The sequence below is a fragment of the Hyla sarda genome, chromosome 4 (assembly GCF_029499605.1).
Source record: "Hyla sarda isolate aHylSar1 chromosome 4, aHylSar1.hap1, whole genome shotgun sequence".
NCBI classification, from domain to species: domain Eukaryota; kingdom Metazoa; phylum Chordata; class Amphibia; order Anura; family Hylidae; genus Hyla; species Hyla sarda.
In genome coordinates this window covers 243,370,500-243,388,089 of record NC_079192.1, presented here as the reverse complement: position 1 = coordinate 243,388,089, position 17,590 = coordinate 243,370,500, and the positions used below count along the sequence as shown (strand labels likewise).

Genomic DNA, 17,590 nt, shown 5'->3' with positions numbered 1-17,590 from the left:
TTTATGTATGTTCATGTGACAAATATGGAAAATTTTCACTATAGCTGTTATTAATATATTATTGCAATGCTATATGTAACAATTTTATTACATTCAATATTGTGTATAAGAGTTTTCTACTTGTGTGTTTAAATTCTACTGTTACGCCTAGCGCTCCGGGTCCCCGCTCCTCCCCGGAGCGCTCACGGCGTCTTTCTCCCTGCAGCGCCCCGGTCAGTCCCGCTGACCGGGAGCGCTGCACTGTCATGGCCGTTGGGGATGCGATTCGCACAGCGGGACGCGCCCGCTCGCGAATCGCATCCCAGGTCACTTACCCGTCCCGGTCCCCTGCTGTCATGTGCTGGCGCGCGCGGCTCCGCTCTCTAGGGCGCGCGCGCTCCAGCTCTCTGAGACTTAAAGGGCCAGTGCACCAATGATTGGTGCCTGGCCCAATTAGCTTAATTGGCTTCCACCTGCTCCCTGGCTATATCTGGTCTCCTCCCTTGCACTCCCTTGCCGGATCTTGTTGCCTTGTGCCAGTGAAAGCGTTTAGTGTGTCCAAAGCCTGTGTACCTGAACTTCTGCTACCCATCCTGACTACGAACCTTGCCGCCTGCCCCCGACCTTCTGCTACGTCTGACCTTGCCTCTGCCTAGTCCTTCTGTCCCACGCCTTCTCAGCAGTCAGCGAGGTAGAGCCGTTGCTAGTGGATACGACCTGGTTGCTACTGCCGCAGCAAGACCATCCCGCTTTGCGGCGGGCTCTGGTGAAAACCAGTAGCCTCTTAGAACCGGTCCACTAGCACGGTCCACGCCAATCCCTCGCTGACACAGAGGATCCACTACCTGGAAGCCGAATCGTGACAGTAGATCCGGCCATGGATCCCGCTGAGGTGCCGCTGCCAAGTCTCGCTGATCTTCCCACGGTGGTCGCTCAGCAATCACAGCAGATTGCCCAACAAGGACAGCAGCTGTCGCAGTTGACCGCCATGTTACAGCAACTTCTGCCTCTGCTACAGCAGCAACCATCTCCTCCGCCAGCTCCTGCACCTCCTCCGCAGCGAGTGGCTGCTCCTAACCTCCGCTTGTCCCTGCCGGACAAATTTGATGGGGACTCTAAACTCTGCCGTGGATTTTTGTCTCAGTGTTCCCTGCATATGGAGATGTTGTCGGACTTGTTTCCTTCAGAACGGTCTAAGGTGGCGTTCGTAGTAAGCCTTCTTTCAGGAAAGGCCTTGTCTTGGGCCACACCGCTCTGGGACCGCAATGATCCTGCCACAGCCACAGTCCAGGCCTTCTTCGCTGAACTCCGGAGTGTCTTCGAGGAGCCAGCCCGAGCTTCTTCTGCCGAGACTGCCCTGTTGAACCTGGTCCAGGGTAATTCTTCAGTGGGCGAGTACGCCATCCAATTTCGTACTCTTGCTTCCGAGTTATCATGGAATAACGAGGCTCTCTGCGCGACCTTTAAAAAAGGCCTATCCAGTCGCATCAAGGATGTGCTGGCCGCACGAGAGATTCCTGCCAATCTGCAAGAACTCATCCATCTAGCTACCCGCATTGACATGCGTTTTTCTGAGCGACACCAAGAGCTCCGCCAGGAAAAAGACTTAGATCTCTGGGCACCTCTCCCACAGTATCCGTTGCAATCTACGCCTGGGCCTCCCGCCGAGGAGGCCATGCAAGTGGATAAGTCTCGCCTGACCCAGGAAGAGAGGAATCGCCGTAGGGAAGAGAATCTCTGTCTTTACTGTGCCAGTACCGAGCATTTCTTGGTGGATTGCCCTATCCGTCCTCCACGCCTGGGAAACGCACGCACGCACCCAGCTCACGTGGGTGTGGCGTCTCTTGGTTCCAAGTCTGCTCCTCCACGTCTCACGGTACCCGTGCGGATTTCTTCTTCAGCCAACTCCTCCCTCTCAGCCGTGGCCTGCTTGGACTCCGGTGCCTCTGGAAATTTTATTTTGGAGTCGTTTGTTAATAAATTCAGCATCCCGGTGACCCGTCTCGTCAAGCCGCTCTACATTTCCGCGGTCAACGGAGCCAGATTGGACTGCACCGTGCGTTACCGCACAGAGCCCCTCCTCATGTCTATTGGACCCCACCTTGAGAGGATTGAGTTCTTCATTCTCCCCAACTGTACCTCTGAGGTCCTCCTCGGTCTGCCTTGGCTCCGGCTTCATTCCCCCACCATTGATTGGACCACCGGGGAGATCAGGAACTGGGACTCTGCCTGCCACAGGAAGTGCCTCTCCCCCCCTCCCAGTCCCGTCAGGCAAGCCTCTGTGCCTCCCCATGGCCCCCGTCCTGGTGTCACACTGCCCCGTGCCAGGCCTCGCCCTCTGCCCTCCCTCCCCATTCCCACTCCTGCTGTACTGCCTGCCGTTGAGGAAACCCTCCATTCTTTCCCGGTGTCCTCATCCCAGGGGAGGCAGTTACCGGACAAAGAGAAGGGGAGACCTAAGGGGGGGGGTACTGTTACGCCTAGCGCTCCGGGTCCCCGCTCCTCCCCGGAGCGCTCACGGCGTCTTTCTCCCTGCAGCGCCCCGGTCAGTCCCGCTGACCGGGAGCGCTGCACTGTCATGGCCGTTGGGGATGCGATTCGCACAGCGGGACGTGCCCGCTCGCGAATCGCATCCCAGGTCACTTACCCGTCCCGGTCCCCTGCTGTCATGTGCTGGCGCGCGCGGCTCCGCTCTCTAGGGCGCACGCGCGCCAGCTCTCTGAGACTTAAAGGGCCAGTGCACCAATGATTGGTGCCTGGCCCAATTAGCTTAATTGGCTTCCACCTGCTCCCTGGCTATATCTGGTCTCCTCCCTTGCACTCCCTTGCCGGATCTTGTTGCCTTGTGCCAGTGAAAGCGTTTAGTGTGTCCAAAGCCTGTGTACCTGAACTTCTGCTACCCATCCTGACTACGAACCTTGCCGCCTGCCCCTGACCTTCTGCTACGTCTGACCTTGCCTCTGCCTAGTCCTTCTGTCCCACGCCTTCTCAGCAGTCAGCGAGGTAGAGCCGTTGCTAGTGGATACGACCTGGTTGCTACTGCCGCAGCAAGACCATCCCGCTTTGCGGCGGGCTCTGGTGAAAACCAGTAGCCTCTTAGAACCGGTCCACTAGCACGGTCCACGCCAATCCCTCGCTGACACAGAGGATCCACTACCTGGAAGCCGAATCGTGACATCTACCTTCATGGTAGACTAAAACAAAAAGATAGACAGCGCTCCGTAATGTATTACCGTTGGTAACTGGATAAGAGATAGTATAGTGGTGCTTACCACAAGGAGTTACACTCAACCAAGTGTAACTATGGGAAACCGCCAAGGTAGGTATGCCTGCAGCCACTCCACGTCCAATATGATATATGTAAAAGAAGTACCTCCAACAGGGAAATGGGATAAAGGCGCTGGATAAGCCGTGTAGAAAGATCCAAAAATTCATTCACCCATCAATGATGGGTGAATAAACTTTTGGATCTTTCTACACGGCATGGCCAGCGCCTTTATCCCGTTCCCCTGTTGGAGGTACTTCTTTTATATTTATGGTAGACTGTCACAAATTTTGGTTTCACATAGTGTGTTGCTTCAGTAATTTTATATCTTTTAAATGTATCTATGATATCCTGCAGGACAATTATAAGCATTTTATAGGTTTTTGAACTTTTGTTGACAAATACAGAGACGACAGTGCAAAGACTTAATATTTACAATTGTATGTCTTCTCTTTTGAAACTTATGTAATTCTCCCTGGCACTCTGGATATCAACTACTGGGCCAATTTTCTCCCTGTGCTTTGTCAGGGGACGTATGACAAAGCACAGGGCGAAAACACACGTTTGGGGCAGGAGGTGAGATGTCTCTCCATTAGGTGCACAGTTCATCCTGGTCATTGTCGATTGCAGCATGTAGGTAGACAGCTTTCCTTTTGTGCAGTCTATGTTTGCTGTTTCTCTTATGCGCTATACCCCTACACCTATATATCTATGACGCTGTACTTTATCACCTATATATTACTTTATACATCCCTCCTTTCTTCTGTTTGTGCTACTAGCCGTGCCTGAGCATACACTTATATGTGTATTTTTGTACCAACATGTTTTGCCATTCTTTTTTTTCTTTTTTAATCAATAAAGTTTGTTATCATTTGACATAAATCAGCATCATGTGGTTTGCTTTTTGGGGAAGATCATTTGATATGACCACAGATAGTATTATCATAGGCCAAGATTTTTTTCGGTGATCATATTACAGACCCCCAGAATCAGACCACACCATAATACAGACCCCAGAATCAGACTCCTCCATAATGCAGATCCTCAAATCAGACCCCAACATAATACCGACCCCAGAATTGAACCCCTCCATAATACATACCCCAGAATCAGACCCCTCTATAATACAGACCCCAGAATCAGACCCCTCCATAATACAGATCCCAGAATCAGATCCCAACAGAACACAGACCCCAGAATCAGATCCCACCATAACACAGACCCCCGAATCAGATGCCTCCATAATACAGACCTCAGAATCAGACCCCAGTATCACCGCCCTGCATATTACAAACCCCCAGAATCAGACCCCATCATAATACAGACCCCAGAATCAGATCCCACCATAATACAGACCCCAGAATCAGACCCCTCCATAATACAGACCACAGAATCAAACCCCAACATATACAGACCCCAGAATCAGACCCCTCTATAATACAGACCCCAGAATCAGACCCCTCCATAATACAAATACCAGAATCAGATCCCACATAATACAGAACCCAGAATCAGACCCCAACATAATACACACCCCAGAATCAGACTCCAACATAATACAGACCCAAGAATCAGACCCCTCTATAATACAGACACCAGAATCAGACCCCTCCATAATACAGACCCCAGAATCAGACCCCAGTATCACCGACCTGCATAATACAAACCACAGAATCAAACCCCAGTATCACCACCCTGCATAATACAGACCCCAGAATCAGACCTCTCCATAACCCAGACCCCAGAATCAGATCCCACCATAACACAGACCCCAGAATCAGACCCCATCATAATACAAACCCCATAATAAGACCCCACCATAATACAGACCCCAGAATCAGACCTCAGTATCACCACCCTGCATACAACAGACCCCAGAGTCAGACCCCAGTATCACCATAATACAGACTACAGTATCAACACCCTGCATAATACAGACCCCAGAATCAGACCGCACCATAATACAGACTCCACCACCATACAGACCCCAAAATCACCACCCTGCATCATACAGACCACTGAATCACTCCCTCCCCCCTCCCATGCACAATACAGACCCCAGAATCACCGCCCTGCTTAATCTGTAGATGACACCAATGTGTCATCTACAGATTATGCAGGGCGGTGATTTATTGGGATCTATAGATGATACATTGTTATTGGGGATCTGTGGATGACACACTTATGGGGGGGATCTCTGGATGATGCACTTGTGGGGGATCTTAAGATGATACACTTATGTGGGATATGTAAATGACACACTGTTATGGGGTTCCTTAGATAACATGCTTATGGGGAGATCTGTGAATGACACACTTAGGGTGGGTTCACACTACGTTTTCTCCCATACGGGAGCGCATACGGCAGGGGGGAGCTAAAACCTTGCACTCCCGTATGCCTTCGTATGCGCTCCCGTGTGTCATTCATTTCAATGAGCCGACTGGAGTGAAACGTTCGGTCCGGTCGGCTCATTTTTGCGCCGTATGCGCTTTTACAACCGGACCTAAAACTGTGGTCAACCACGGTTTGAGGTCCGGTTGTAAAAGCGCATACGGCGCAAAAATGAGCCGACCGAACGTTTCACTCCGGCCGGCTCATTCAAATGAATGACATACGGGAGCGCATAGAAAGGTATACGGGAGAGCGAGGTTTTAGCTCCCCCCTGCCGTATGCGCTCCCGTATGGGAGAAAACGTAGTGTGAACCCAGCCTTATGGAGGATCTGTGAATGACACGCTTATGGTGGATCTGTGAATGACACACTTATGGGAGATCTGTGAATGACACACTTATGGGGGAACTGTGAATGACACACTTATGGTGGATCTGTGAATGAACACTGTCTCATAGGGGAATCTGTAGATAACACAGTTATGGGGATCTATAGACTGATACACTGTCTCTGGGGCAGGAAAGCTGCTGGTAAAGCCAGGAACTGAGCTGAGTCTCTTCCACAGAAAAATACAGGTAACTTACTGTTCTGTAGCCGTGACCCCTGACCTGCCCTCCTCCAGACACCTCAGTGCTGGTGTGAGTTGCAGAACTGCGCCCCATGCAAGTTTGCATTGGCCCCTCCCCTCAGCTGTCTGGAGATTTCCGAAAACACAGCTAGGGGAGGGGGAAGGCAGAGCTGTGCATGATGCAGTTCTGCACCCCTATCAGGAGAGGATGTAGATTCTCACAGCCCCGCTCGTTGCCCGCTTTTTCCTTCCTAATCCTTGTTGTGGAGGAAAATCAACAGAGGAAGCTTTTGACTTCATATCCCGTCCTCATATATTGTTGTCATATCCCAACCCCATATCCCGACCGCCTATCCCGACCTCCTATCTCAACCTCCTATCCCGTCCTCCTATCCCGACCTCCTATCCCATCCTCCTATCCCGACCTCCTATCTCGACCTCCTATCCTGTCCTCATATCCCGGCCTCCTATCCCATCCTCCGGTCTCAACCTCCTATCTCAACCTCCTATGTTGATCTCATATCTTGACCTCCTATCTCGACCTCCTATCTCGACCTCCTATCCCAACCTCCTATCCTGACCTCCTATCCCGACCCGTAATATGTGTGCCAGGTATTGAAATTTCTCCAGCCGTATGGAAGTTATGTGGGAACATACATTTCCCATTGATTTAAACAAAAACCCCGACCCTCACAAATGGGGGTAGTTAAGGGTTAAATTAACTATCCTATATTTTAAGTGGACATATAAGTAATATGTGACCAAGTATTATCGAAATATCTCCAGTTGTTTGGAAGTTATGCAGTAACATATATTTCCCATAGACTTGTATGGGATTTTAAATAAAAACCCCGACCCTGGCAAATGGGGGTGAGTAAGGGTTAAATTACCTATCCTATGTTTGTTGTTGACATATAAGTAACATATGTGCCAAATTTCATGTTAAAGGGGTACTCCGGTGAAGACCTTTTTTTTTTTTTTTTAAATCAACTGGTGCCAGAAAGTTAAACAGATTGGTAAATTACTTCTATTAAAAAATCTTAATCCTTCCTGTACTTATTAGCTGCTGAATACCTCAGCAGAAATTCTTTTCTTTTTGAAACACAGAGCTGTGTGCTGACATCATGAGCACAGTGCTCTCTGCTGACATCTCTGCCCATTTTAGGAACTGTCCAGAGCAGCATATGTTTGCTATGGGGATTTCCTTTTACTCTGGACAGTTCCTTAAATGGACAGAGATGTCAGCAGAGAGCACTGTGCTCATGATGTCAGCAGACAGCTCTGTGTTTCAAACGAAAAATAATTTCCACTGTATCATTCAGCAGCTAATAAGTACAGGAAGGAATATGTTTTTTAATAGAAGTAATTTACAAATCTGTAACAGGAAAAAAGGTTTCAGCTCACCTGATCCCACACGTGCACGGCCAGCCTCTTAAAAGCAATAGAGGTAAAGAACGGTGGAGCCAGCACTGCGTAAAATGTTCTTTATTGATTCCAAGTTAAAATTCTATGGCAGGCAAAAAGTGCAATATAAGGACAAAATTGCAAGAAGGCATAGTATGAGAATCTCAAACACCAACGCATTTCAGGCCAATAAGGCCGTTAGTCATGGCATACATGTGTACACTTCAGCACAATCTTTTATACTGACATAGTCCAGGTGTGCACCGCCCACAAGGGGAGGGCACACCGGAACTACTCACCTAGGACAAGCAATTTTATTGTCCAATGTGCATAAAAACAATATACGTAGAGAAACAATGCAAATACAAACAAGATATTAGATATTAAATGTCTGTACCAAAAGGTTGACTGAATCTGTATAACAAAACTGGGATTCAATATTTCAAAATTTAGAAATATATATTTATTTAACCCCTTAAGGACGCAGGACGTAAATGTACGTCCTGGTGTGGTGGTACTTTACGCACTAGGACGTACATTTACGTCCTGTGCATAACCGCGGGCATCGGAGCGATGCCCGTGTCATGCGCGGCTGATCCCGGCTGCTGATCGCAGCCAGGGACCCGCCGGCAATGGCCGACGCCCGCGATCTCGCGGGCGTCCGCCATTAACCCCTCAGGTGCTGGGATCAATACAGATCCCGGCATCTGCGGCAGTGCGCGATTTCAATGAATGATCGGATCGCCCGCAGCGCTGCTGCGGGGGTTCCGATCATTCAGAACGCCGCACGCAGGTCCCCTCACCTTCCTCCTTCCGGCTCCCGGCGTCTTCTGTTCTGGTCTGAGATCGAGCAGACCAGAACAGAAGATAGCCGATAATACTGATCTGTTCTATGTCCTATACATAGAACAGAGCAGTATTAGCAATCATGGTATTGCTATGAATAGTCCCCTATGGGGACTATTCAAGTGTAAAAAAAAATGTAAAAGTAAAAGTAAAAAAAAGTGAAAAATCCCCTCCCCCAATAAAAAAGTAAAATGTCAGTTTTTTCCTATTTTATCCCCAAAAAGCGTAAAAAATAAATTTTATAGACATATTTGGTATCGCCGCTTGCATAAATGTCCGAACTATTAAAATAAAATGTTAAAAATAAAAAAATTAGAGGTCATCAAAATAAAGGGATTATAAATGTACTAATTTGGTTAAAAAGTTTGTGATTTTTTTTAAGCACAACAGTAATATAAAAGTATGTAATAATGGGATCATTTTAATCGTATTGACCCTCAGAATAAAGAACACACGTCATGTTTACCGTAAATTGTACGGCGTGAAAACGAAACCTTCCAAAATTAGTAAAATTGCGTTTTTCTTTTTAATTTCCCCACAAAAATAGTGTTTTTTGGTTGCGCCATACATTTTATGATATAATGAGTGATGTCATTACAAAGGACAACTGGTCACACAAAAAACAAGCCCTCCTACTAGTCTGTGGATGAAAATATAAAAGAGTTATGATTTTTAGAAGGCGAGGAGGAAAAAATGAAAACGTAAAAATTAAATTGTCTGAGTCCTTAAGGCCAAAATGGGCCAAATGAGTCCTTAAGGGGTTAATTTAAAATTTTTTCTTATTTATTAGTTATATTAGTATTGATTTTATTTTAATTTTGTTCAAATAATTTGTTAGAAATATATATATTATTTAGTTTTTTTAATTTTTTATTATTTCTTATAATATTCATCAATACTAAAAGTAACAAAGAGAACCAAATTTCTACTAGAATTTAAATGGTCAATAGTGGAGTATTAAGTCAGTTCTATTATTAAGACCATGGGGATGAATACTATTAAATAGATAAATCCACATGGCTTCTCTATTATGTAATAGTCGAATGTTGTCACCCCCTCTTTTGCTGGGTATGATTTTTTTCCAAAGCACAAAAAGTAAAACTAGAAACATCACCATTATGTACCGAAAAAAAGTGTTTGGATACATTAGACATCCCACCATTTAGGGGATCACCAGAATGCTGAATATGCTCCTGAATGCGTTTTTTAAGTGGACGTTACCAAACGTCCACTTTAAAAACACGTTCAGGAGCATATTCGGCATTCTGGTGGTAACTTTCTGGCACCTGTTGATTAAAAAAAAAAAAAAAAAAAACCCTTTAATATCTACCTATGTACACTTTTAAAGTGAGTCCCCTTAGTGAGGTCAACGACATGAGCATTAGGCGCGCAGAGCCGTGGCAGTGCCGGGTACCCGTACTGGAGATCGCGGGGGGCCCAGTGGTAGGACCCCCGGCGATCAGACACTTATCCCCTATCCTGTGGATAGGAGATAAGTGTTCTATGGCTGCAGTACTCCTTAGTGGTACAGATATTTTTGGGTGGTCAGTAAGTCGTCATTCAGCTGGTACCTAGTGGTGTCCTTGTGCATATTACCAGATTTGAAGGGGATATTATACATTATGTCACAGCTTAAATCCTGAATCTGTTTCAACTAACAAAGGTAATTTTTATTTATTTTTTAGATGCGATCAGTTAGCAGAATTTTTAAATTTATTGATCTTCCGAGAGAAGATGCATCAAACAAAAATAATGAGAATTTATCAGAGGTTCTTATAATTGAAAATGAATATACCAAGAAAGATCCAGATTGGCCCTCTGGGGGTCAAATGACTGTCAAAAACCTGTCTGCAACGTATGTGGAAGGAGGTCATGCTGTTTTAGAAAATATCTCATTTTCTGTTAGTCCAGGTCAAAGGGTAAGACCAATACCAATTTAATATACAGTCTCTCTCTCGGTGACAATTGGGGGGGGGGGGGGGTAGGGTTTAAAGGATAATTAGAGAATTCCTGTTTATAATTGTTATATCTGTTGTCTTTTGATATTATTTAAAATAGACATTTTAATAAAGAAATATATATATAATTGATACTACACAAATGTTAGCATCCCATAGGCACATAGGCATTTAAAGGGGTACTTTTTTTTTTTTTTCTAATCAACTGGTGCCAGAAAGTTAAACAGATTTGTAAATTACTTCTTTTAAAAAATCTTAACCCTTCCAGTACTTATTATCTGCTGAATACTACAGAGGAAATTATTTTCTTTTTGGAACACAGAGCTCTCTGCTGACATCTCTGTCCACTTTAAGAACTGTCCAGAGTAGGAGAAAATCCCCATAGAAAACATATGCTGCTCTGGACAGTTCCTAAAATGGACAGAGATGTCAGCAGAGAGCACTGTGCTGGTGATGTCAGCAGAGAGCTCTGTGTTCCAAAAAGAAAATAATTTCCTCTGTAGTATTCAGCAGATAATAAGTACTGCAAGGATTAAGATTTTTTTAATAGATGTAATTAACAAATCTGTTTAACTTTCTGGCACCAGTTGATTTAAAAGAAAAAGTTTTCCACCGGAGTACCCCTTTAAAATTTTTACCTATTTTGTCTATAACTTCTTTCAGATAAATCTTATGTGTGTAGAAACATGATTCTTTGCTCAAAATTTTAAACAGCAGTTATAGTAACAATCTGAAAATTCATATCCTATGATATAAATATATCATACTTCTGACTTTCCCATAGAGATGCATGGAGAAGGCGTGTTGGCCACTGGCCACACAGCCGTGGTGGACACACTTGATTCATGCCGAGAGCTGGGGCAGCAACATGTGAACACAGCCTAATAGTCTTTGATCACTTTCTAGTTAAAAACTAAATTATGTGAAATTAGGATTTGGATGAAGTAGTAAGGAGTCATGTGTTGACTGTTCTCAACTAGTTGTGCATCTTAAAGCAAACATTTTAGTAACCCAAACACAAAGGGATTTATTAGTTATGCAAAAAGTCAGTTAGACATGGAAAAACATGAACATTTTTGAAAGACAAATGGGCTTAAAGGGGTACTCCACTGGAAAACATTATTTTTTTTAAATCAACTGATGCCAGAAAGTTAAATAGATTTGTAAATTACTTCTATTTAAAAATCTTAATCCTTCCAGTACTTATCAGCTGATGTATTCTCCACAGGAAGTTCTTTTCTTTTTGAATTTCCATTCTGTCTGACTGTCAGTGAGAGCACTGTGGTCAGACAGAAAAGAACAACTCAACTTCCTCTGTAACATGCAGCAGCTGATAAGTACTGGAAGGATGAAGATTTTTAAATACAAGTAATTTACAAATTTGTTTAACTTTCTGGCACCAGTTGATTTTAAAAAGAAAAAAATGTTTTCCAGTGGAGTACCCCTTTAAGGAAAACATGAACAATTCAGCCCATAAAATTTACACCTTTCCCTTTTCTTTTGCAAGATTTTGCATGTTTTCTTTTTCCCTCAGTTATACAGCATACGGCTGTGTCCACACTGAAAAATTATATAAACATTACAGACGTAAAATAGGAAGAAATAAACATATATATATATATTTTTATTGTAAGAATGTGCACTATGAAACAATGTCTGTCAGTGCACACACAGCATCACAGCATAAAAAAAAAGTCCATGATCCCAATGTTGGAATTATGGTCATTTTTTTAAACAGTGTGTGCCACTTTTCTATAGATTATACCAAAAAAAATGTGTTGCTTTTTTACAGTATTGTTTAGCAAAGTAGGTTTGCAACATAATGACATTATACATCTTAGTATACCATGTTGCCATTAACAATAAATATGAAATCCCATTGATTTGCTGGCACACTTATCCTGTGAAACACATTTTTTGTTATGGAAGAGTTTAATATGGTAAATGTAACACCTCCCAAGATTCAGCTTTTCTTCTGCCTGAGCACTTCTATAAAACCTTATAAACTATACGGTACAGTACTCTCTTATATATGGTGTTCCTTAAAACACATGCTTTACATTCATATCTTAAATATCTTACATTCCAGGTTGGCTTATTGGGAAGAAGTGGTTCTGGAAAAAGCACCTTATTATCTGCCTTTCTGAGATTATTGTCAACTCAAGGAGAAATTCTAATTGATGGAGTATCTTGGCAGACATTACCACTTCAGAAATGGAGAAAAGCTTTTGGAGTTGTTCCACAGGTATGTTCCCGTTATGTTTTTGATATAATGTATTTATAGTTACTATTGTGTCTAGTGACATATAGAGAAGTAAAGATTAATCTGCAAAAACAAGAAAATGTTAAAGCTGTTGTGTATCTAAGTCTCTCATAAAGTCCCTGACGTCTAGTCATTTAGGGGCCTATTTAGTCTCTGTTTTGCTGTCCCTGACAGTAACTAACATCTGTTGGTTTAAATGCATGAGGCAGTCCATGGGGTCCTGATCTGTTCACTCCCTTAAGTCACATGGAAAATAATGTGATCCTTTAACCCATAATATTTGGAGCTGCTATAAATACTTTTTGCACTTTCATTGCATACATCTATATATTTGCACTTTAAAGTGCAACTGTCACCCTTATGAGGTACAGATTTGCAGCACCATCAGTTAGTGCATAGAAGTAAGAGAGGGTACTTTTACTTACTTTTCCTGCCGTTTGTGAACCTCTATTCAGGCTGTCTGATAATTTTGATATACAATTTGAGGGGCCCGCTGACTCTTTCCGTGGCACGTCTCTTCCTTGCCTCCTTACTGCTCCCAGCATGTGTGGTGACCCACGGTGTATGGCGCGACCACGGGGTGTAGGTGTTGGGGCCAGATGGTACTAACCCCTGAAGAAAGATGTTATTAACCCCTAGTGTTCATGACGCCAGGATGTAGTTGTATGGTGTAGGGCACCGCAGACAACCAACCCAGAAACGGCATATATTAAATGAGAGTTCAAAACAGGTTTTGATGCAACTGGAACTTTACTGAAGAAGGCAGTAGAACAGTTCTTACAGATAGCCAACTTCCACAGAGGTGACCGGGACACATGGAACCTCTCAGGCTTGCTTGGACTTATAGTGATAATAATGATGATGCAGGCCACTGTGCTACTGTTATGACTTTGGTAGGGACAGTAGAGACTTGACTTGTAGACATAGATGAAACTTACAGATTAGATGTGGCTGCAGACTTGTAGGCTTTGGCCAAGCTGTACTGGACTGAACTTGCTTTAGTGTCCAGGAATCAAGAGCAGGAACCAAGAAAGCTAGTGTGGAGACTACAGCCCTTTATATATCAGGGGGTTGGACTAAAGCCCATTGGTAGATGGTTGCCCGTGGTTACCTGTGCCTCTGGAACATCCTAATAACCTTTATACATAGTTTAAATTCACTGTAAAATACTTATAATAAATGTACATGAGTAATAAACAATAGAAATCATAACAATAACCTAGGGGGATCCTGCAGGAGAACCCTGTGGACTTGAGGGACTCTACCTGAGGGGACTTTAGGAACTGTACAGAACCATGTTCTGTATCGGGACACAACACATGGATCCCCGTATGTTAATCATGCTGGTCTCGCATGACAGAGTACAATTGGTTACACAAAAAAAGGCCCTCATATGGGTCTGTGGATAGAAAAATTAAAGTTATGTCTCTTAAAAGGTGAGAAGCAAGGAATGTTAACACATAAATTAAAATTGGCTGTGTCCTCAAGGCCTAAATGGGCTTGGTCATAAAGGGGTTAAAGGAAGTGATAGCCTGCTCATAGATTTAACAACAATTGATCGTTTTAGCCAACCAAAAACAGACTGTTATCATCTGAATTAGTGTTGAGCGTGAATATTCGAAATGCAAATTTTTACCGCAAATATCGGCACTTCGCGATTTTGCTAATATTTTGAATATAGTGATATATATTCGTAATATTTTTTTATGTGAATTTATGCAAATATTTATGCGAATATCGGCACTTCCAGACTGGACACTAATCTCTCCCTTCTTTTAGGTGAAAGATATAATTTCGCATGCGCACTATGCAAATTTCATTAGGAATTTTCGCATGAAAAAAAAACCATAGCAAATATGTGAATTTCGAACATAGGACGGATATTGTCCATATATTTGCGAAATATTGCAAATTCGAATATGGCCCCTGACGCTCATCACAAATCTGAATGGAAGTTGGTCCTGAAATGTCCAACTCAAAGCAGTATGCAAGATTCTTTGTTTAGGAACACTATTTAGTCGACAAATGATCTTTCATTAAAGGTGCCCTCAGAACATTCTCAGAAAGATAGTTTGGCCTTTGCCTAGTGTTGTTAATCATAATTTAAACAACTATAACAGTCAAGATGTACTAAAGTGTGTAAGTCTATGTCTGCACCTTAAAAAAAACCTGGATGTCACAAATAGCTAGAAGTGAGGTGTTGAGCAGCATCCTTATAAGGCCTCATTTTACCATTGCTATGGAGTCCCTTGTTCTCTGTATATGTCAAAACAAAAGTACAGTGTTTACTTTCCTTTTATTAGAAGTATTATTATACAATCCAATCCATTACAATATTGGTACAGTAAAACTGCAGCTCATCCCAGTAAAACTAAGTGGTGTGTTTCTTCCTTATCTTATATAGCGCTGAAGGTAAATAGCTTTCAGGCTTGTGTACAAGACTGGTTGGTTCAGTTTAAGTTTTTTAGATTGTGACACAGAAAACAGAATAGTTCTTTCATTAGTTTACTTTTAACATCAGTAGAAAGCAAACACCATTATACAAACCTTCCTGTTCTCTTCCCTGCATCTGCAGCCAATTTTCTGCAACATATTTGGCAAGTACAGTTTGTGCCAGAAACACTATGGCTGCTTTAGGCCAATCTGATGGATATATCTATCTATCTATCTATCTATCTATCTATCTATCTATCTATATATATATATATATATATATATATATAAAATATATATATATATATATATATATATATATTTATTAGGGCTGCAGCTAACGATTATTTTAATAATCAATTAGTTGTCGATTATTTTATCGATTAATCGGAAAAAATGTCAAAATGCCAAAAAAAAGGGGTTCAGCTGATTCTACTTGAAAAGCTATGTACAATGGCCATATTAAAAGTTTCTAGCATGTGATGTGACCAAACAGCAGCAATTTTATAAAAAATTATTATTTTGACGTTTACGCCGGTTGTTGTACAGGATCATTATTAATGATCCTGTACAGAAACCAGCGTAAATTTGATACTGCCGCATGGGTAACTGTCTGAATTATTTAAAAAAATGTTAATGATTCACTAATATTTTAATACAGTGGTCCCTCAACATACGATGATAATTCGTTCCAAACGAGCCATCGTTTGTCAAATCCATCGTATGTTGAGGGATTCGTGCAATGTAAAGTATAGGAAGCTGTACTCACCTGTCCCTGCCACTCGAGGCGGTGTCCCCGCCACTCCCGATGGTGATCCCGGGCCTCCGCTGGGCTCTCCTGGTCTTCTCCGGTCCTCCGCTGTCTTCTCCGGTCCTCTTCTGTCTTCTCCGGTCCTCTTCTGTCTTCCGCAAGGCCTTACTGGGCCTGCGTAGCGACGTCATTACGCCTCTGCGTACGCCATTCCTATTGGATGGCGTGCGCAGCAGCGTATTGACATCATCGGAGAGGGCCGAGAAGACACCGGAAGACCAGCACTGGACCCGGAGGGCACCCCGGAGCATCGTGGAGGGGTAAGTAATACTTACCGCACCACACGGGGAACATTAAGCTGCTATCCGGCAGCAGCTTAAGCATTTGGCGCTGCCGGATAGCACTTAATGCGATGGCCCAGACATAAAAAAGCATTGCATGTCGATGCTGACATCGACATGCGATGGCCTCTGAGAGGCCATCGTATGTCGATTTCATCATATGTCGGGGCCATCGTAGGTCAGGGGGTCACTGTAGTTCAGACAGTTAGCCATGCGGTAGTATCAAATATGTAAAAGAAAAAATTATTTTACTTTTTTTGTATAGCAATAGGAAAAGGGGAAGCTAATTTCTATTGGGGGAGCAGTAAGTTTAAATCTTTTTTTCTTTACAATTTTTTTTATATAGCACTCCTATACACATGTGTATGTGCAGACTGCAGAGCATTGCTTTTACAGCCCCCTTTAGACAGCAGGGCCCCCCTTTAGACAGCAAGGCCCCCCTTTAGACAGCAGGGCCCTCCTTAAGACAGCAGGGCCCTCCTTTAGACCACAGGGCCCTCCTTTAGACAGCAGGGCCTCATTTAGACAGCAGGGCCCTCATTTAGACAGCAGGGCCCTCTTTTAGACAGCAGGGCCCTCCTTTAGACGCTAGGGCCTCATTTAGACAGCAGGGCCCTCATTTAGACAGCAGGGCCCTCCTTTAGACAGCAGGGCCCTCCTTTAGACAGCAGGGTCTCATTTAGACAGCAGCACCCTCCTTTAGACAGCAGGGCCTCATTTAGATAGCAGGTCCTTCCTTTAGACCACAGCCCCCACCCTTGTAGACAGCTCACCTGTCTCAGCTGTCCTCTGTCGGGGGCCCTGCTGCCACCACCCAACATGTCCCCACTGCTGCCTTGCTCCAAGTGCACCGCCGGGGCATGTCTATTCTCTGCTGCTCATCTCTGAGCAGCAGAGAATGAGCAGCAGAGAATATACATGTCCCGGCGGTGTGCTGATTGCACTAGGAGCATGTTGTCTTCATTCATTCACTGCCGCCACTGACGGCAGACAAGGAATCGGGCGATTATTCGATAACGGGATTCGTCGACAATGAATAAAGTATTTCTTACAGAAAAGGATTGCAGTAACACATGTTTTGCTGTGATACACTTGTTTATTCCCTTTGTATGTATTGAAACAAAACCAAAAAAGGGAGGGAAAAAAAGCTAATTGGTCATAATGTCACATGAAACTCCAAAAATGGTCTGGACAAAATTATCGTCACCCTTTCAAAATTGTGGAAAAATACGATTGTTTCAAGCATGTGATGCTCCTTTAAACTCTCCTGGGGCAAGTAACAGGTGTGGGCAATATAAAAATCACACCTTAAAGCAGATAAAAAGGAGAGAAGTTCACTTAGTATTTGCATTGTGTGTCTGTGTGTGCCACACTAAGCATGGACATATCAA

General features: G+C 43.7%; 1 protein-coding gene across 2 annotated transcripts in view; it reads left to right on the top strand.

Annotated features, from left to right (window-relative positions):
* Positions 1 to 17,590, top strand: part of CFTR (CF transmembrane conductance regulator) — a 285,066-nt gene that overhangs the window by 216,977 nt on the left and 50,499 nt on the right. For both annotated transcript variants that reach the window (XM_056573841.1, XM_056573842.1), the window contains 2 exons: positions 10,139 to 10,372; positions 12,501 to 12,656. In XM_056573841.1, coding sequence (XP_056429816.1) covers positions 10,139 to 10,372; positions 12,501 to 12,656 — 390 coding nt within the window. The remainder of the gene's footprint in view (positions 1 to 10,138; positions 10,373 to 12,500; positions 12,657 to 17,590) is intronic.